Here is a 22,028-nt window from a genome sequence, read left to right on the forward strand (position 1 = left end):
GGGTTGCAGGTTCGATTCCTGGCACCCATTGGGGCGCATTCGGGAGGCAATCAATTGATGCGTCTTTCTCACATCGATGTTTTTCTCTCTCTGTCCCCTTCCCTTCCACCCTCTCTAAAAAGCAATGAAAAAATATCCTGTGAAGATTAACAACTAAACAAAAATTTTAAGATATACCTTTAAATTAGAAATTTTTGAATAAACAAAAATTTTAAAAAATATATAGTAAGCTGAAAAATATTTGTCCCAGACACAAGGGATTAATCCAGAATTCCTACAACTCAACAAAAACATTCTAAAAACCTAATAGATAACAGACTGCAGAAATATAAAGTCAATAAATAATAGTGAAAAGAAACTTCAATTGTAATAGCAAAATTTTAAAAATGGAAATTACTATGGTCTGAATGTCTGTGTGCCACCTCCCGAAAAATTATATGTTGAAACCTAATGCCCAAGGTGATGGCATTAGGACGTGGGGGGCTTTGGGTAGTGATTAGGTCATTAAGACAGAGCCTCATGAATGGGATTAGTGCCAGAGAGAGCTAGGATAGAAGAAGTCTGTGACCAAAAGAGGGCCCTCATATGACTGTGCCCTGACTCAGACTTCCGGGCTCCAGAAATGTGAGAAATACATGTCTGTTGTTTGGTAACCAGTCTGGTATTTTGTAATATAGCAGCCTGAATGAGACTAAGACACAAATCAAATGGAGAACTTTTGCACCAAAATGGCAACGATTTCTTTCTGTATGTCAGTTTCATAGGCTCTCTGTTACATATTGACAGGTTTTTTTTTTGTTTTTCAAATGATAAAAGGAAGTTTATTTAGAAAGTTACAGAGGTAGTACAGGTGAGCCAGAGGGGCTTCGTAGACTCAGGACACGGTTACGGAGGCAGAGGAGGGCCCTAGGACGGGAAGGGGAAGGGCCACGGTGAGGTACCAGGGGAAGAAGAGGGGATGGGAAAGGCGCAGGCATGCTCCCCAGAGGGAGCAGGAGGGAGAATACATATTGACAGTTTTCCAGAGAACAGGACAGGTTTTAATAAGAGTGAGACTAGGCACTTCACACATGCACTTATTGAACTTTTATTATTATTATTTTTTTGTAGAGAGGAAGGGAGAGAAATAGAGAGTTAGAAACATTGATTAAGCTGCCTCCTGCACACTCCCCACTGGGGATGTGCCCGCAACCAAGTTACATGCCCTTGACTGGAATGGAACTGGGACCCTTGAGTCTGCAGGCCGACGCTCTATCCACTGAGCCAAACCGGTTAGGGCTTAAAATATATTTTATTGATTTTTTACAGAGAGGAAGAGAGAGGGATAGAGAGAAACATCGATGAGAGAGGAACATCGATCAGTTGCTTCCTGCACAACTCCTACTGGGGATGTGGCCAAAGCCAAGGTACATGCCCTTGACCGGAATCGAACCTGGGACCTTTCTGCAGGCCGACGCTCTATCCACTGAGCCAAACCAGTCAGGGCTTTATTAAACTTTTAAAACAACTAGAGGTAAGGATATTAGGACAAACTGCATAACTTGTCCAAGATCAACAGGGGCAGGGCTGGATTCTCACCTAGGTCAACTGGACCCCACAGCCTAGAAGGTGAAGTCAGTGCCACTCAGAGCCCCCTTAAAAAATACCCAGCAATTTTGCCCAGCCAGTGTAGTTCAGTGGTTGAGCATCGACCCATGAACCAGGTGGTCACCGGTTCAATTCCTGGTCAAGGCATATGCCTAGGCTGCAGGCTTCTCTTTCACCAGTGTTTCTCTCTCTCTCCCTCCCTCTCCACCTTCTCTCTGAAATAACACATGCGCGCATGCACACACACGTGCACACATATATTTTTTAATATATTTTTACTGATTTCAGAGAGGAAGGGAGAGAAAAACATCAATGATGAGAGAGAATCCTTGATCGGCCACCTCCTGCACGCCCCTCACTGGGGATAAAGCCCGAAACCTGGGCATGTGCCCTTGACTGGGATCGAACTCAGGATCCCTTCAGGCCGATACTCTATCCACTGAGCCAAACTGGCTAGGACAATAAAAACATGTTTTTTTAAAAAAATGCCTAGCAACTTCCATGACAGCCAAGGATACATAATAGGAACTTGTGCAGACAGTGCCCATAGGAACATAAATTGGCACAGTCTATCTGGAAAATAAGTTGATAATATTTACAAATGCTCAACTTATAGTGGGTTACCTTCTTTTTTCCAAACCGACTGGGCTATATGTAATGTATTACCTTTTTTAAAATATATATTTTTATTTTTTATTTCAGAGAGGAATGAAGAGGGAGAGAGAGAGAAACACCAATGATGAGAGAGAATCATTGATCGGCTGCCTCTTGCACACCCCTACTGGGGATCAAACCTGCAACCCCAGCATGTGCCCTTGACTGGAACCGAACCCAGGACCTTTCAGTCTGCAGGCCAACGCTCTATCCACTGAGCCAAACCGGCCAGGGCATATGTTACCTTTTACCAGTAATAAACCATCACAATTTGAAAATATTGTAAATTGAAAATGTGTTTAACCTACAGAACATCCCACCTTTGCCTACATTTCTACTGCATGCATGTTACTTTTGCACCATTGTAAAGTTGAAAAAATTGTAAACTTATCTGGACTGGGGTGGCTCAGTGGTAATCTTAAATCAGGGACTGTCTGTACAGCCCTACAGATGGCCCCTTCCTTATATATAAACCTGACCCCAATGAAATATATACTATAGGATATTATATAATTCTTAAGATCAGAATCTAAAAGAAAAAAGATACAGAGTTTCACATATTAGTTTTAAAATGGAAAAACATTAATAATCTAAATGGCCAATATAAAAAATGATTAAATAAATGATAATATAAATATTATGGGATATGATAGTTATTTTAAAAGTATGAAATAATTATGAAATTACCTAACAGCCCATTAAAGAATGCACATAAAAAAGCTGGGAGGGCCCTAGCTTGTTTGGCTCAGTGGATAAAGCATCAATCTGCAGACTGAAGGGTCCTGGGTTTGATTCCAGTCAAGGGCACATGCCTGGAACATTTCTAGGGTACCATGCCTTTATCAGCCTGGCCCTGCTTTCATCCCAGCTGCGTAGACTCCAGGTGAGTTTAGTAGGAGAGTCCCCATACTGACCCAGCTCCTACCTCAAATCTGAGGCCCAGGTATGAAGTACTAATGGGGACCCTAGAGTAATGAGTTGCAAACTGTGTCCTTGAAACTCTCCTCACACCAATCCAGGGGCCCTGGGCAATGATTACAGGAAGATGTGAGAGAGAAATGGGAAGAGGCAGCATGAGCAGGGGTGAGGGCAGCCCTGGTCATGGTCTACTATCTCTGGGCACAGCTTCCCTAAATGGAAAGTGAGGCTTGGCCTGGACACTCGCCAGAGCCTTGGTTCAAGCACACTGGATTCTACCAGCCAGTCACCACCTTGGGCTTAATGAGACTATAGCCCATTCCACAGGCTCTGCTAACATGACACCAGAGGAAGGCTTTGGTGTACACTGGGGTCAGAGTCAGCCTGACAACCATCTACTCTTGGAGCTAGCCTTCAGTCTTTCAGGCCACGGAGCTCACAGGGTAGACGGTCTAAGCCTGACTGCTCAATGGCATCCCATTCATTCTGATCAGTTTTCAAATGATGCAGACTACCTGTTTACTTCTTAAATTAGTAGGTGGTCAGATGGTCCTGGCTATCCTTCCACTCAGCACATACCAGGTCCCCATGGCAGGGAAGGGCTGGGGTTACCAGCTGACCCTTCCCAGTCAGGAGCTTCTCCACTGTACCTGCACCCTGTGCCATCAGCACCATAACCTGCACCCTGAGCACCATCACCTCCAACCCTGGAGAAATTTAAAAGACTCCATCTTTCCAACCAGAGTGCAACCTCCCAGATTTAAAATTTCTGAATGTGTACTAGAAAACTACAAAGTATATATTTCCCTATTTATCCAAATGATTATGAAAATAAATTACAAATCCAATATTTGCCATTCAAGTTCCAGGGACTTTAAAAGAAGTCATGATCTGCATCAGCATCAAGAAGAAAGCACCTAGAGTAAGCATGCTTTATGTTCCGCTTTAACAAAGTAGCCAATCTGTCCATAAAGAAAGATTTTATACAACAATGTAGGGTAGAGCTAGGCACAAGGAAAGGGCCTGAGGCTTAAACGGTGAATGTGGAGAAGAAAAGAGAAGGTGGGTGGATGCAGAAGAACAGGAAGGAAAGGGAGTACACTGAAAGGTCTCAGATGTGAACAGGGAGACTAGAAGGTTGACAATGTCGTTAGGCTGCTTCCTGGACAGAGGGTGAGGCTCTGGGGAGAAAGCAGGAATGGAGGCAGAGATGGGCTCCTTCACTTACAGTAATAACCTAGTAACCAACGATGCTGGAAGAAACAGGGATCCCCAGAAACAAAACAGAATGAGAGAAAGGCGAGAGACTAAATTAGATTTATGTCTAAGAGTTAAGAGGAAGCAGCAGGACAGAAGCAAATAGCACACTCGGGAGGCAAGTAGGGTACACGGCTCCTGGGCTGCAGAGCCAGAGGTGTGAGGACTGAGGGGAGCCTGTGTGCTTGGTGTGAAGCAGCTTCAGGAGGGTGGAAGAAACTGGGATCATAGACTGGAATTAGTACAGAACAAGTCTCTTTGAGGGGTAAGGAGCTGAAAGGATGGAGAAAGAGCAGACACTAAACCAAGAAGGTAGTAAGGTCACAGGAAAGCTGCTCTTAGGAGGAGGTCGGAGCCTGTCTGGAGGCAGAAGTCAGTGAAAGAGGGAGCTGGAATCAATGGGGGCAGACACTGGGGGAATGAGTTGCCAACTGCGTCCTTGAAACTCTCCTCACACCAATCCAGGGCCCTCACTTCTAGCTGTCCTAAAAGATACTGGTGAGGGGAACAGGTGGGCCTTGAAGCAAAGGGATTTGAGACAAATGGGAAGCACACATTGGAGGGTACCAGGAATAAAGCCTGGAACACAAGTGTACAGAGGGTCAGAGACACGGATGAGGGTTAGGGCCCAGGCAGGAAAGCACAGAGAAGATCTAGATGGGAACACCCGCCATCTCCCAAAAGAGGTCAGAGAAGGTGGCTGTCTAGCCACATGAGGTCAGGCCCAGAGAAGCCAGGGAAGATAGGAGCACAGACACGCACACTCTACTTCTTTCCCGGGTTGGTAACAACAGACCTGGAAAGCTCGGGACACCCAGAATGTTACAAAACCAGCACAAAGTTGGGATTCTACTGAGGAACCCAAGGCTATAGTCCCTACCTTATTACCCGCCGCTGTGTATCTGTTGGTTGCCTATACTAAGTTTCCTTAGGAGTTAGAGAGACAAGCCCAACAGCACACACATCACCTGGAGAAGAATCTGATAAGAAGTGAAGTGTTCAATACTCACAGGAACAATAAGCCCTTGCCAAGTCAATAAATTAGCTTCATCAACCTGGATGTTACGGAAGTTTTTCATTCCACATTTGCGGATTTCTTCAAGCTCCTGTTGATTGACAAAGCATAAATGGGTGTCAAACAGAGGAAAGCACCACATATTAGATCCCTCCTGACGCCCTCAAATTAAACACTGAGTGCCAACACCACCAATGATAACATTTCACTGCGGACTAGATCATGCCTGGTCTGGTTAAGAGGCCCAGAGCCATGGTGGTCCCCTCAACCCACGCCCCAGACCAAGACAAGTCCCACCTTGGTAAACCCACAGTACTCAACAGGGTAAGTGACTGTGCTCCTACGAAAGCACTGCCTCCTCTCTGGGCTGTCACCACACAACAGGGGCACAAGAAAGGTACTACAGACCTGATTTCTAACCGAGATTTATTAAGCACTGACTGTGTGTCAGACGGCGAGGATATAAAGATGAATAAAGTGGGACCAGGAGAACACACATACCCACAAAGTGTTCTACCCAACGCTGTAAGTGCGATTTCAGGGCTCCGCCTCAGCATGGGCACACAGCGAAGAGAACAACTATCCAGTCTGGGATGGGAGGGGGACAGAAAACCTTCACTGAGCCTCGGTTTCCTCAGCTGCAAAACAGGGATAGCAAGACCCAGAGCTGTAGACAATGAAGGGGAAACCACGTTGTAAGCAACAGAACCCCTTGCAAATACCAGGGATTATTATTATACAGTCAACGCAGCCAACACCATCTCATCCGGAAAGAATGACCACCCTGACTACTTCAAGGCCCTGCCTGACATGTGTTTGGTCTAGAATTGTCTATCAGCTGTGCACCAACCAGACATTTCCCGCTGTTTTCCCAATAACTCAAGTGAACATCCAATAGGTGTTATAGCCCAGCGTACTCCATTCTCAGATACCTGGAATGATGTGCTGTCCCCCAACCCCCCAATCTGGCCACTCATCCACGGCACAGCACCACCCAGCTGAGCCCCGCCTCCTCTGCTGCACTGGAAGGACAGCCTACTCACTGGTCTGGCTTCCTCCTTGGTGGTCCAACCCGTGAACCTCACCAGACCTGGAAGGACCCTCCTTGTTTTGGTGCTCTGGCTCACAATGGCATGGAGGCTCTGAATGAGTCCCCACATCAAATCCAAAAGATATCTACACCCCCTATTCCGATCACACAGCTGACAGTTACAAGGCACCCGAAGGACACAATTCCCAAAGAAGGGCAACTGAGCCAGTGCTACAGGTTCTAGGTTGGAGGATGTGCGATGCCTGGCATGGAATGGGCTGAGAAAGACAGCATGTCGAATGAACATGCAAGAGACAGGGGGGCCACACTGACACCTCAGGGCAGATGACAAGCCCAAATTTCTTCCCACAGGGTCCTGCTGCTTGTTCAACCTTAGCTACCCACTACAACCGTCTAGGTCAGCCGTGGGCAAACTACGGCCCTTGGGCCGGATCCGGCCCATTTGAAATGAATAAAACAAACAAACAAAAAAAGACCGTACCCTTTATGTAATGATGTTTACTTTGAATTTATATTAGTTCACACAAACACTCCATCCATGCTTTTGTTCCGGCCCTCCGGTCCAGTTTAAGAACCCATTGTGGCCCTCGAGTCAAAAAGTTTGCCCACCCCTGGTAGGTCTGGGTCCCAGCCTGGAAAATTCTGGTCCAGCAAGTGTAGGGTGGTGAAGTTTGAAACGGATTTTAAACAAGCTACAGTGGATGAGAGCCACTGCCACTGAGAGAATGAATTCCATGTCTAAGCAATGTGCAGCTTCAGTGAGGGAAGATGCTAGCGGCAATGGCTGTGACCCCTACAGTGGGGGAAGGGGTGGCCTGGACCCTTTTCCTGAGCCTGCAGGAGGGAAAGCATGGAACCTGACAGACCACTCAACCTGCTAACTAGTCCTCCTCCTACTGCCTGGGACTCATTAGAAATGCTCACCTGGGAATTATGCAGTCTGGGCAGATTAAGGAAGGGGAAAAGGCTGCACACCGATAGGACCACCTTGGCCCACTCCTCTCCAAACAGAACGTAAGCTCCGTGAGGGCAGGTGTGAGGACAGGAATCAGGAAACCTCAGAAGCCCCAACACTTCAGGATAGTGAATAGATGGGAAGCTGGGGCTTGGGGAAGGAAAGGGGGCTCTGGAATGGGAAGGGATCTCTATGTATTTTGATTTTCTGGTACTTGGCTCAAGATAATAGAGTTAAGATGCATGGCTAGAGACAAAAGATATCATGTCCTTAAGGGCCAAGTCCTAACAACTATCAAAAACGTAGACAGGAAAAAATTCCAGACAGAACTTTGAAATTAGACAATCAAAAACAAAGAAACAACAGGAGAATATATTCAATATCCATGGGACAAAATACATTTTAAAATATGAAACTATATTTTATGGCTTCAGAAATCCATATACTAACAACATGAAGTATGGATGATAAATACAAGAACGTAAATTTCAAAAGAATTACAAAAATATGCCAAGATGGGGGTCAACTGCAATATAGCAGTGAAAAACGGAATCTTATATAAAAAAAGGAAAAAAACAACAAAAGAAAAATTGCATCTTGTTCAAGAGAAAGGGAGGAACAAGTGAGCACTGAGCATAGGGGTGAGGAAAAGCACCCACTGGTGCTTTGATAGCAAGAGATACATGAACAAAGACTAAAGTCATACTGTGGGAGGAGGAGGCCACACACCTCCTGGCCAACGAAAAGGCAGCACTAATGGTGGCAGGGCTGGGAGGCTCAGGGAATCCAAAGTGCAACTACCAGAAAAACATTCAACTTACCTTGCTCTCAAGTTAACCTCACCAAAGACGGAAGAGGCAACATCCTTTGCATAATTCTAACCAACAAGGAAGTACTAATTATAAGACAGAAGTGAAAGAAACCAAGACAAACAAACAAGCAAGTCCGTCCCTAATCTCCAGGGGACACTGGGCAGCCCCCTAGGACGGTGTTTCTCAACAGGGTGGTGCCAGCATCCAGCAGGACTCAGCACTTGAGCATCCCAGACCCGCCCATTAGATGCCAGACATTGTGATACCACCTCACCCTGATTTCCCAATGTCCTGAAGAGTCCAGTTGCTGAGAACCATTGGCACTACCAGGAGCCAGGTTGCTAAAAGTCCTGCATTGCACAAGATGATCGTGCAGACAAGAACTATTCAACCCAAAATGCCAATCACACCTCCACTGAGGAGAAGAACTTAGAGAAGATGGGTTCAAGTCATTCAGAGAAAAGATAGATTCATCTGAAGGTATGAAACTCGAAAAGGCAAGATGACTCAAAAGTACTGACAATGAGCCTGAGAATGAATAACTGGGGAAGGAATATAATGAAACCAATGCAAACGCAGAGTTCAAATTTCAAATGATGGATGAAAGGACCCAACAAAGAAAAAGTGTGAGAGAGGGCCCACTCTAGAAGAACAAAGTCAGGAAAGCTATAGCCAAGAATGACAGAAACTTTACAAAATATGCCCCACAAAGGTTTGTTTCAGTTCTGCTCAGAGCAAGAGGCAGTCCCCTGTCAGCTGCTCGGGGCTGACAAACCAAGAGCTCAAAGGAAAGCAGAACCAGGCAACTCACACGTTCCTTCTCCCCGTGGGGGTAAGCAGGCTGTCCAGCCAGGGTAAGTGATGAGGGAGAAAGAGCAATGCTTCTCACAATGAGGTCCATCTCTGAGCCCAGATGTGGATCTCAGTGTATTGCAGGACGTGAAAAAGAGCCTGGGTGTGCTTATCAGCTCTTCAAAGGTGGAAAAGCTCATTCCCCCCAAACTGCAGCTCAGAGAGCTTGATGCTCACTCACTCCAGGTCAAAGTGTGGCATGCAGCAGAGAAGAGCCACTGCCTAACAGCTCTGTAGGCACCAACAGGGAGGTGGCCTTGGCCCCAGCAGGAGTGCACGGCTCCAAGTCCTGCACAAAAGGCTCAGCTCAAACAGTGAGCGACAGGATACAGTTGTACACAGTAAGCACTCTGTCACACAACTCAAATGTGTGCAACGAAGTTTGGGCAAAGTATTTATAGCTTGTGGCCGCGGTCCTCTTTAAGAAATCCAGACAGAGGAAAAATCAGCTGTGCAAGTCAGGGCTGCTTCAGATGTCTTATCACTACTCTGGACCAGCAGGTCTCAAGGTAGGGGGTGATTGTAGTTTTCAAAAGCATATTCCTTATCATTCTGTAATTTTCATTTGCAAAGTAGGAAAAGGTGCTCTGTGCCCCAAAAGAACTATAGGAAGCAAAGCTGAATGCCATCTTCTTGGCTGTTGAGGCTGGATTGAGAGAGAGAAGTGCTGCTCTGTAGAAGCCTGCAGGTAAGAGCATGGGTGGCCCAGCAGGCAACAGCAGAGGGTAACAGCTTCATAGAAGAGAAGCTCTGAGATGGGCCTTGAATGATGGGAGAAGCCAAACTTCTAGAGAGAAGAGAACAGGCATTTGTGTGGGGGAAATGTACTCAAAAACATTAGAAATCACAGGGGAAAGTTTTAGGAAAGTTTTAGAGTTTGGCTAGAGTGAGTATTAACTTTGGGGACTTCTCCAGGGTATGTGTCCAAACCCCTTGGGAAGTTATTCAACACCCATGGAGAAGTGGGGGTGGGTCAGGGGCAGAGGGGGTAGAGAAGGAGGGAAAAGAAAGATGGAGTCGTGCCCAGGCCCCCTATAGATCTGCAGAATCAGAACCTCCTGAGTTCAGCTGAGCACTTGTGCCTGGGGATCCTCAGGTGACAATGATATGCACCCTGCTTAAGAACCACCGCACTCATCCAACTGGAGTCTTCTAGCAAGGAAGACACTGTGGCCCTGATTTAGTGCCATTTCCAGTTAGAAATAAGCTTCTAAAAGAGCTAACATCGCCCCAGCTGGTTTTGCTCAGAGGACAGAATGTTGGCCTATGGACTAAAGGGTCCCGGGTTTCATTCTGGCCAAGGACACGTGTCGGAGTTGTGGGCTTCATCCCCAGTAGGGGGCATGCAGGAAATAGCCGATCAATGATTCTCTCTCATCATTGATGTTTCTATCTCTTTCCCCATCTCCCTTCCTCTCTGAAATCAATAAAAATATACTTAAATACATACATAAATACATACATACATACAAGAATTAACATCTATCAGGGCCAGGTACATGGAAACTATATAAGTTCTGAAGTTGTTTTTTTAAAAGTGAATGCTGCCCTGGCCATTGTGTGGTTCAGTTGGTTGGGTGTTGTCCCGTCTACCAAAAGGCTGCTGGTTTGATTACTGGTCAGGGCACAGGCCCGAGTTGTGGGCTGAATCCCAGGTGGGAGGTGTGCAGGAGGCAGCCAATCAATGTCTCCTTCTCACATTAATGTTTCTTTCTCTCTCTCTCTAAAAAATCAATAAAAACAACTTTAAGGAGTGAATGCTGATTGCAGCTTACAGTGCTTATTTTACTGTTCTCTATTCTGAAGATTCCTATACGTAATAGGATCAGAATATCCCAATCTCCAACCATGCTCTTCAACATTTATTTTACATCTTATACACAGAAATACTATTTGATCTGGCAGACGATTGCTTCAACAGCTGCCAAATAATCAGTGGACTAGAAAGAGCAGAAGCTTCTGGGTCAGGCAGGGCTTGCCTCAACCCTACCAGCCCCACCCTCCACACCAACCTGAAGCTCCAAAAAGTCTACCATCTTACCTGAAAAAAATGTAAGAAACCTACTTCACAGGGCCCTAATAGAAATTACAAAAAATGTTACATGGTGCTTAACACAACACCTCTGTAAGTACTCAATTAATGGTAGTTTTACTCCCTTCCAAAATTGTATCACCATATTTCTTAAAATAATAAAGTTTTGCCCTAGCTGGTTTGGCTCAGTGGATAGAGCATTGGACTATAACTGGAAGGTCCCAGATTCGATTCCAGTCAAGGGCACATATCTCAGTTACAGGCTGGATCCCTGGCCCTGGTAGGGGTACGTGGGGGAAGGGAACCAATTGATGTGTCTCTCACATTGATGTTTCTTTCTCTCTGTCTCTTCCCCTTCCTTCCACTCTCTCTAAAAAATCAATGGGAAAAGACTAAGGACACAGACAATAGGGTGGTGAAGGCCGGGGGCGGGGGGCTAAAAGAGGTCAATGGGGGGGGGGGGGGGGACGACAAATGTAATACTTTCAACAATAAAGTTTTTTTTTAAATCAATGGGAGCCCTAGCTGGTTTGGCTCAATGGATAGAGCATTGGCCTGAGGACTGAAGGGTCCCGGGTTCAGGGTACATGCCAGGGTTGCAGGCTGGATCCCCAGTAGGGGGCATGAAGGAGGAAGCCAATCAATGATTCTCTCTCATTATTGATGTTTCTCTCTTTCCCTCTCCCTTCATCTATGAAATCAATATATATATATACATATATATATATATATGTATATATATATATATATAAATCAATGGGAAAAGAAAATATCCTTGGGTGAGGATTAACAAAACAACAAAAAAATCGGTCTATGACCAGAACTCATGGGGTCTTAAATTAGATATAAATTTTTAGGTGTTAGCACAAAGCTTTCAGAAATGCCCTGATCTATTATATCTCAATTTTAAAATAAACAAACAAAAAGGCAGGGGCTTGCTAACAGCACATCACCACAATTGCCTCTGGAGGGCATCAGCTTAGGGCAGGGGTCCTCAAACTTTTTAAACAGGGGGCTAGTTCACTGTCCCTCAGACCATTGGAGGGCCGGACTATAGTTTTAAAAAAAACTATGAACAAATTCCTATGTACACTGCACATATCTTATTTTGAAGTAAAAAAACAGAACGGGAACAAATACAGTATTTGTATTTGCATGTGGCCTGCGGGCCGTGGTTTGAGGACCCCTAGCTTAGGGTGTCATCACCTTCAAAATCCTAACAAAGAACAAGAATGGAGTGATGCTAGAGAAGGTGCATGCCTTTGGTGCAAGAAGCATGCACCAAATGCAGCCACATGAAAAGCAGCAGCAAGACACTGAGAAAGGGTAAAAAGAAGTGGTTATAGCAACACCCTGCAATGTTTACAGCTCATAGGATATGACTGAAAGTTCACAACATCCGAGATAGGCAAATCAGACATATTGGCTTCATTTTATAGATGATAAAGACAAGGCCCAAGTTACAGACCTTGCACAGGGCAGGGCCAGACTAGAGCCAGAGCCAGAAATCATTCCCTTCATAATCATATCAGCTACACAAAGCAGTCATGGTGGTGAACACTTACACTGGCAACAGGCAGTGTAGAGGCTCCTATTTTTGGAGTAGGATCCTGGGAGGGCTTAGCTTGCTCTGGAATAGCACTTTCCATGATTTATAGTGACAAAAGCATGAACGTATACAGTATTTACACTAGCCCTTCACAACTAATCATTAAATGTTTATGTTGTGCAAGGAACGTTTCTAGGCTCCTCCTGGCCAGGCAAAATGAAACCTGGCAGATGGAGCCGGGTGTCTGGGAGAAAATAACACAAATCTGCCTTAAATCTAAGTACAGGATCCCTCTCAAAATACCAGTTACACAATTGGTAGGAGATTTAGTAATATGCAAGACCTACTTGTTCTTATGAGACAGTAGAAAAGTAACTAATTTTGACAGAAATGCACTTTCCAAGACTGCACAAAGCAACCAGTGGCAATGACAATAAATCATTACTTCAATGTAATTAAATACTGTAAATCTAAACATAAGGCTTCAGAGCCCCAAACACAATTCTCTTATTTCAATTAATACTAGCAAAGGGAGGGGGGCCCACACCAACACATTACCCCTTCCATGGGGCAGCAGGATGTTAGCTATCTTACACTTACTTATTATTACAACTAAAACACTTAGCTATTCTCATAACTCTATGAAGATTCTATTATTCCTTTTGGGAAATCAGAACTCTGAGGCTCAAGATGAAGACACAAACAAGCCCAGCCAGCATGGCTCAGTGGTTGAGCATCGACCTATGAACCAGAAGGTCTTGGGTTCGATTACTGGCCAGGGCACATGCCTGGGTTGCTGGCTCAATCCCCAGTGTGGGCGATCAGAAGGCAGCCAATCGATGATTCTCTCTCATCACTGATGTTTCTATCTCTCTCCCCCTCTCTGAAACCAATAAAAATATTTTTTTTTAAAAAAAAGTTACGAACATGTACAAGGCATAAATCAAGATCTGACCTCAGGTCCCTGTTACCTGACCACAGCACACTATTCCAGGGAAGTGGGCCACTTGTCAAGAAGTCATTCTAGCCCTAACCGGTTTGGCTCAGTGGATAGAGCGTTAGCCTGCAGACCAAAGGGTCCCAGGTTCAATTTCAGTCAAGGGCATGTACCTTGGTTGCAGGCTTCTCCCCAGCTCAGGTCCTGGTTGGGGCTCGTGCAGGAGGCAACCAATTGATGTGTTTCGCTCACATCCATGTTTCTCTCTGTCTTTCCCTTTCTCTCTCTTCTACTCTCCCTAAAAATCAATGGAAAAAATATCCTCGGGTGAGGGTTACAAAAAAAGAAAAAAAAAAGAAGAAGTAATTCTAAGAAGACATGACTGAAAAGGACACTCAGCACAGGTTTTAAGGAATGCACTACCTACACACCTCTGGACAAGTGTGGCTCAAGCCCCAGCTGAGCAAGCTCTCATGCCAGCTCCATACAGTCAGCTTCCAGCCAGCAGCCTCACTCCTGGAATGTATTTGTCTCCATCTGAACATGGGTGTGCCTGGCATTCTTGACCTACATCATACACTCGAGTCCAGCACCCCTCACCAGACTGAAGAGCTCCTCCAGGGCTGGGACACAACCTCTTCAAGTCTGTCCACACTAGAGCCAATGACACAGAGCCTCCAACAGGACAAGTGAGAATGGCGACTGCTTGTGTAAACCATGCGATGGATCCTTCTGTAAGTTTAGTTGTGCTGATTTTTCTTAACAACAGGTACACTAGTATGAAGCAGACATTTACAAACCATCTCAGAAAGGGCTCAGAGGCTGTTCAACTTCTGAGTTATATACAACCTCTCCCTCACCCCATGACAGTCAGGTAGCATCCCCTCTTAGAAAGACAGAGAGCAGCGCCATGAGCACTGGCTTTGACATTAGTGACTACTTTGGTGGCAAATGTACCTCTTGGGCTAGGACTTGTCAAAACAGTATTTCACCTCTCTGCTGAACTATGCTAGTAAGAAGTACAAGCAAAATCTGACAAGATAGCCCAGCCTGTTTGGCTCAGCAGTTGAGTGTAGACCCATGAATCAAGAAGTCACTGGTCAGGGCACTTGCCCAGGCTGTGGGCTCAATCCCCAGTAGGGGGCATGTAGGAGGCAACCAATTGATGTTTCTCTCTCTCCCCTCCCTTTCCGCTCTCACTAAAATCAATAAAAATGTGTATGTTTTTAAAATCTGACAAGATAATGAAGCACAGAAAACTATAATCAACACAGACCTGGAACTGTTAAAAATAGAACAAAACCCAAACCACCACCTTATCCAAAATGAATCCGACTCTCCACCCTGTCCCTCCTTAAAAACCAAAGCAGCCCTGTGAAAAGCAGGAGTAAGATCCTGAGAGCAGGAAGAGCTGGGCAGTCAGTGAGTGCACCTGGCTCACTGCTGGCCTGTGGATGGCACCCTATAAGCCTCAGCCTCCTGTCTGTAGGGGCCTCTAGAAGCTCTGGAATTCTAGAAAGACTGTGGAGTGGCAGGAGGAGAAATGGAATAGCCATAAGAAGCAACATTTCACCTTTTCTGTTTCAAGGCTAAAGAAAAGACAAAACTATTATTTCTGGAACTGCAACTACTCATTCAAGAGTTGCCTTCAGCCGAACCGGTTTGGCTCAGTGGATAGAGCATCGACCTGCGGACTGAAGGGTCCCAGGTTCGATTCCGGTCAAGGGCATGTACCTTGGTTGCGGGCACATCCCCAGTGGGGGGCGTGCAGGAGGCAGCTGATTGATCTCTCTCATCGACGTTTCTGACTCTATTCCTCTCCCTTCTTCTCTGTAGAAAATCAATAAAAAATATATTTTTAAAAAAAGAGTTGCCTTCAGCCCTGGCTGGTTTGGCTCAGTGGATAGAGTGTCAGCCTGCGGACTAAGGGGTCCCAGGTTCGATTCCAGTCAAGGGCACATGCCTGGGTTGTGGGCTTGATCTCCAGTAGGGGGCATGCGGCAGGTAGCCAATCAGTGATTCTCTCTCATCATTGATGTTTCTATCTCTCTCTCCCTCTCCCTTCCTCTCTGAAATCAATAAAAATAAATTTTTTAGCCCTGACTGGTTTGGCTCAGTGGATAGAGCGTCGGCCTTCGGACTCAAGGGTCCCAGGTTCGATTCCAGTCAAGGACATGTACCTTGGCTGCGGGCACATCCCCAGTAGGAGCTGTGCAGGAGGCAGCTGATCGGTGTTTCTCTCTCATTGACGATTCTAACTCTCTATCCCTCTCCCTTCCTCTCTGTAAAAAATCAATAAAATATATTTTAAAAAATAAATAAATAAATAAATTTTTAAAAAAAGAGTTGCCTTCAAACCCCCCTCCCAGCTCAGCACCTTTTGCTGCCTTCCATAGCACCTGGGCTCACCTTTGGACACAGCAACTGTCACTACACTGTATGTACATTCAGAAGAGGAAGAACAAATACACAGGGGGAGTTTCCGAGATACTGGGAAGACAAATTTTGAATTCCAGAGCCTTTTGATTTTGTTGGAAAAAGTAAACGTCTTAAAGACAGACATTCACACAGCTGTCTCAGTAAACTTCTCACCTAAGAACAGGTTTCTTCAAGAGGCAGGAGAGCACTGCAGGTTAAGAGAATGGGCTCTGCCTCAGTGGTGAGGTCATGTAGGCCAGCCTGCCCCTACCTGGCCTCAGCACCACTCCTATCATCCCTCCAAACCTCCTCTCTTGCCAGGCTGCTCTTCTCACTGCCCTGGAATATGTCTTCCTCACTCCCAATAATAATATCTACATGTAACTCGCACTTAGTATGTGCCAAGCACTCTTCTAAGCACTCGATGCATATTAACAGTAACCTTCACACACAGATGAAGTAACTAATGTGCAGAGAGGTTAAGTAACTTGCCCAGGTTCACTCAGCTAAGACACTGCAGGCCCAGGACTCAAACTCCAGAATCTGAGCTCTTAACCGCTAAGCTATAGTCTCCCTCAACAGCTTTGCCCCTAATAAAAGACCCTTCCTCCACCCCCCTTTTCAATTGAGAAGAGGATTACGATTATCTATGTCCTCAAGAACAGACATGAGGAGCCTGGCCAGAGGAGACACACACAGGCAAAAGCCCTCACAAGTGAGAGGCCTGCCGCTTGTCACGGATACTGCAGAGGGGATACACTGTATCCCTCAACTGAAAAGCTATGGCCTCTCTGCCACCTGTCCTTAAACCCATCAACATCTCCCTTCATGATACCTCTTCACATAGAGGCAGCTCTTCCAGTGGCTAGCTGGAGAACTTAGCCCTGCCAAGGCAGAGGGACGGCCCCTAGTTCTGGAGGGCCTCGTGTGCTGGACATGGCAGCCTAGAGTAAAACCAGGCCAGTTCCCCAATGCTTCTGGAGAGCACCCCAGAGGCTTGCCTAACTAAAACCCAAGGAGGGACAGCACAAGGTCAGAAGCATGCAGCCATGTTGGGGGAGAGGTAGATTGTGACTAGGGTTCCTCAGGGCATCTCTCACCACCATGGCCCACATCCATTCTCAGGAATGAAAGTTATTTTCAACCTCACTGACTGCCAGGCTCCTTTCCTCTTCAATTACCAAAACTCTACTCATTCTGAAAAGTCAGACTAAGTTCAGACATGTCAGAGGGTCTCTCCCTCCCCCGAAGGCCATTATTCAGCGGGCACATGCATCCGCAGATAGTGGACAGATCAGGATTTCTTTGTTCTGGGTACATGCCCTTCTCCCTTACTGAGCTCAAGGAGGAGGTGTTCCTTGAAGCTGAGTCTTAAAAGACAGGAAGTTACTCTGGTGCAGAGAAGAGACAGGGACACCCTCAAGAGACCCAGGGTGTGTAGAGCGGGATTCCACGGACCAGTGGGAAAAGAAAAGACTGGAAAAACCAGACCTTGAAGAAATATGGTAAGGAATGTGGATTTTTAAATACACAGTCCTGACCTACTCAATTTGGTTCCAATCTCTGAGAGTAGGGCCTGGACATGTGCACTTCTCTTGGATGAACTACTGATTAGGGATCATGTGGGACTGAGGACGGACTGACTGACGAGGAATAAAAGGAAACCACTAGGAATCTGATGCAGGTATCCCACCACAAATGGGGATGGATAGCTTGAACTAAGGGAGTGGCAGTGGGGATGGAGAAAAGACAGGCAGTGAACAGGGATAAAGGCATATATAGTTCAGCAGAATCTGGCAAATAGCTAGATGTGGGAGAAAAGGTGAGCCCGGCTCCCCCAGGTATCTCCCTGGCAACTGAGTAGACAAGTGGATCAATACCTAAGTAAAGCAAGACAAAGTGCAGGGCACAGGATGAGCTTAGATTTAACCGCTTCCAGGTCTATGTGCCATTCAAAGGGAAACTCCCAAGATGGTGGGATAAAGAGTCTGTGCTCAGAAGGGATGTCTTCACGGTTCTATAAGCTGGACTACTGCAGCAAAGAAAACAAATAGTTAAGCATTCAGTGATACTTCTCAAATGGAATGAGAATATTTTCATGTGTGCTAGTAAAATAAAACTCAAAGTCAACTTTAGAGTTGTAACAAGATCAGAAAAGGTCCAAGCACTAACACAAATGTGTTTTTTTTGTTTTTGTTTTTTTAATATATTTTATTGATTTTTTACAGAGAGAAGAGAGAGGGATAGAGAGTTAGAAACATCGATGAGAGAGAAACATCGGTCAGCTGCCTCCTGCACATCTCCTACTGGGGATGTGCCCGCAACCAAGGTACATGCCCTTGACCGGAATCGAACCTGGGACCTTGCAGTCCGCAGGCCTACGCTCTATCCACTGAGCCAAACCGGTTTGGCAGACAAATGTTTTTGTTCTAGTAAAAACCTAAAGAAAAGGTCCCAAATGTTGCAATAACTGAGTATACTTTCCTATTAAAATGTCCCAATTATATATATTTTTTTTAAGTATATTTTTATTGATTTCAGAGAGGAAGGGAGAGGGAGAAAGAGATAGAATCAATGATGAGAGAGAATCATTGATTGGTTGCCTCCTGCACACCCCACACTGGGGATTGAGCCCCGCAACCTGGGCATGTGTCCTGACCTGGAATCGAACCGTGACCTCCTGGTTCATAGGTCGACAACTGAGCCACGCTGGCCGGGCCAATTATATTTTAATAGAGAAACATTTACAAAGTATATGATTAAAGGAGGCTGAAATTGTCCCAACTTTCTGGGAAGCTTGAATTCAGGATAAAAAACACAATGCTTTTCTCAATTCCCCAAAACCTAGTGGATTCAAGACACTTACACTGGCAAAGCATCATTTGTAAAACTCCCTTCACCTGCTGACATATAAAACACCAATACCAGACACACTCGCTGCTCTATTGTGTTAGTTACCCAACCTTATAGAATATAAATACTTGAACTCAAAAGCAAACTAGTTCACCCTGACAAGGTTGGCTCAGTGTATAGAGCGTCAGCTTGTGGAATGAAGGGTCCTGGGTTCGATTCTGGTCAAGGGCACATCCCCAGTGGGGGGCGTGCAGGAGGCAGCCGATCAATGGTTCTCATCTTTGATGTTTCTCACTCTCTCTCTCTCCCTTCTTCTCTGAAATCAATTTAAAAAATAAAATAAAAAGATAAAAACTTAAAAAAAAAACACACACAACTTGCCCTAGCCAGTTTGGCTCAGTGGATTGAGGGTTGGCCTGTGGACTGAAGAGTCCTGGGTTCGATTCCGGTTAAGGGCACATGCCCAGGTTGTGGGCTCAATCCCCAGTGGGAGGTGTATAGGAGGCAGCCGATCAATGATTCTCTCATTGATGTCTCTATCTCTCTCTCCCTTCTTCTCTGATTATATATATACATATATATATTTTTTTAAAGCAAACGAGTTCATTGCTAAGTACAATTAATTCCAAGGAATTAACTGTTACTTAGTGACTCCTACTCATTCACAAATGATTATGGATTGAAAGTATATCAATATGGAGTCCTGAGTAAACATCATTTAAACAGCATTAAAAGACTGCTACAGCCTGGCCTGTGTGCTCAGTGGCTGAGTATCCACCTATGAACCAGGAGGCCACAGTTCGGTTCCAGGTCAGGGCACATTTCCGGGTGGTGGGCTGGATCCCCGGTGGGGGGTGTGCAAGAAGAAGCCAATCAATGATTATCTCTCATCATTGATGTTTCTATTTATCTCTCCCTCTCCTTTGCTCTCTGAAATCAATAAATTATATTATAGAAGAAAAAAAAAAGAAGACTGCTACAGCCCAGCTGGTGTGGCTCAGTTGTTGAGAGTCAATTCATGAACCAAGAGGTCACTGGTTCAATTCACAGTCAGGGTACATGCCCAGATTGTGGGCTCGATCCCCAGAAGGAGGCATTCAGGAGACAGTTGATGTTTCTATTCTTCATCTCTCTAAAATAAATAAAAACGTTAAAAAACAAAACACTGCCACAAATGTCAAATACTCATCTCAACCATTACACAACTAATAAAATGTCACTCCTCTCTTAAATTCACAAATTTTCCCACTGAGAAAGTCCTTCTGGGAAAATACTCAGCTGGAGGGCCCATAGGGGAGATGTGTGCAATTGAGGGCTGAAGATAAATGAGCGAACTGCAATCAATTTCCTTAGCCACACCTTCGGTTTCACTTTTGTAGCTATTTCCCTCCTGATTGCAGCATTAGTTACAATCTGGTTGTTGCCATCAATGCTGAACTCACTGCCTGCACATTAAAGTGTATTTAATGTCTTATTAACATTGTAATTCCTAAAAAAGCGTTCTGAAAAAGGCTAAAAAAAAAAAAAAAAAAGGCTAACTCTTTCCGCTAGTGACTTTCAACCTTTTTCATTTCATGACACATATAAAACTAATTACTAAAATTCTTCGGCACGGCAGAAAATACATTTTTTGCCGATCTGACAAAAAATAGGTATAATTTTTATTCATTCACACCAACAGCTACAGTGGTGTTGGCTGTTGTCAATTTTTTTATTTGACAACCTAAGGGAAAAGAGGTCAGTGTCTCTGACTAAATAATCAGATAGTGCATGCTTTAGATATTCTTGCAGCACACCAGTGTGCCTCTTGTTGAAAAACGCTGCTTTTAGCAAATATTTTTTTAATTAATACTTTATTATACTCACTTTGCCTAAAATAATTTCTCAGCCCCATATAGGCAAATCACTCTACCTTTAATAATCTGTTTTACACTCTCTGCAGACAATAATTGCTACAAAGAAATCTCTGAATCTGAGTGTCCTGGAAAATAGTTTTTGAGGAAATCTAAAGTTTTTAAAGATGTAATCCACTTGATTATGCAACATGTTTACTTTTACCATGTAAATGCCTTTTATTTCTACCCATATATTGACCAAACTGCATCAATCTGTCTTTTTTTTAAAAACTAACCAAGCTTAAATACTGACTCTCAGAGCCAATGATCAACACTATGAAACCATCATTCCCCCACTGAATTGAAAGAATTTCCATCCATAACTCAAGAAACTGCATACCCCTCCATGCATCCTTGGAATAAGAAAGTATGACAAGGAGCATGGAATTTGGAGCCAAGGAGATTAGCATCTCATCTCTCCCCCCTCAGGTTTGCTACTCCACCTTGAGCAACACTCAACCTATATCTAAGCCTCACAACCTTCTCATTTCTAGAATAAAGATGACAATGCACTAACTTTAAGTGTTATTAAAAAGAAAGAACTACGTAAAGTGTTACTAAAAAGAAAGCCAACGAATCTCCCGGTAGTTCATTTTCTCACCTACAAAATGGCACTTAATAGGTACTCAGTCAATGTTACATATTTTTTCTAAGCTCCAATTTGTTTAAACACAAAAAATTTTCAAAAACCATAGTAACTCCCCTCTGAGAACCCCAAATTGGGTCAACTGGGCTAGATTAAGGGATACCATAATGAATTAGGTCAAGATCCCTGCCCTTGAGGAAGTCAGACCCAGTAGGAAAGACAAGTCTAACACAAATCAGATTGTGACAAGTGCTCCAAAAAAACAAAGTGCTGCAGTAGCATTTGAGATCTTGCTTCCTGGCAACTGTCACTTTTGGCTCAAATAAACTCATAAAAATTCTTTAAATTAAAAAAAAAAAAGGAAGAAAATGCTGTAGTCACACGGAGAAGGAAACAATTTGATCTGAAGGAGGACCACACACCCTTCACAGAAGAGCTGGCGCTGGAGTTGAAACTGGGACTAACCTGGAAGCGGGGAGAGGCGAAGGAAGGTAGCCTTTCTCAGGGAGAGCAAACAGGTGTGCAAAGGGAGACCACACAAGCGAGGAAGAGCAGGGGGCTCTGCAGCCAGAATTGAGATCACAGCTCACTCTCTCTCCCTAATAGAAAAACGTGGGCAAACCAACAAATCTCTCTGCATTCCATTTTCTCACCTAC

General features: G+C 44.7%; 1 protein-coding gene across 3 annotated transcripts in view; it reads right to left on the reverse strand.

The window, feature by feature from the left end:
* UBE2L3 (ubiquitin conjugating enzyme E2 L3) overlaps positions 1–22,028 on the reverse strand; it is a 33,749-nt gene that overhangs the window by 9,717 nt on the left and 2,004 nt on the right. The window contains exons 1-2 of one of the 3 annotated variants that reach the window (XM_070400211.1): positions 9,061–9,165; positions 5,427–5,522 (exon numbers count right to left, since the gene is read on the reverse strand). In XM_070400211.1, coding sequence (XP_070256312.1) covers positions 5,427–5,522; positions 9,061–9,150 — 186 coding nt within the window. In that variant the 5' untranslated portion in view covers positions 9,151–9,165. Of the gene's footprint in view, positions 1–5,426; positions 5,523–5,932; positions 5,954–9,060; positions 9,166–22,028 lie in introns of those variants that run through there. The other 2 variants (XM_070400213.1, XM_070400212.1) reach the window with 2 other exon arrangements.

Source organism: Myotis yumanensis, unplaced genomic scaffold, assembly GCF_028538775.1.
Source record: "Myotis yumanensis isolate MYYU_CA2020_CCGP unplaced genomic scaffold, mMyoYum1.0.hap1 SCAF_19, whole genome shotgun sequence".
NCBI classification, from domain to species: Eukaryota; Metazoa; Chordata; class Mammalia; order Chiroptera; family Vespertilionidae; genus Myotis; species Myotis yumanensis.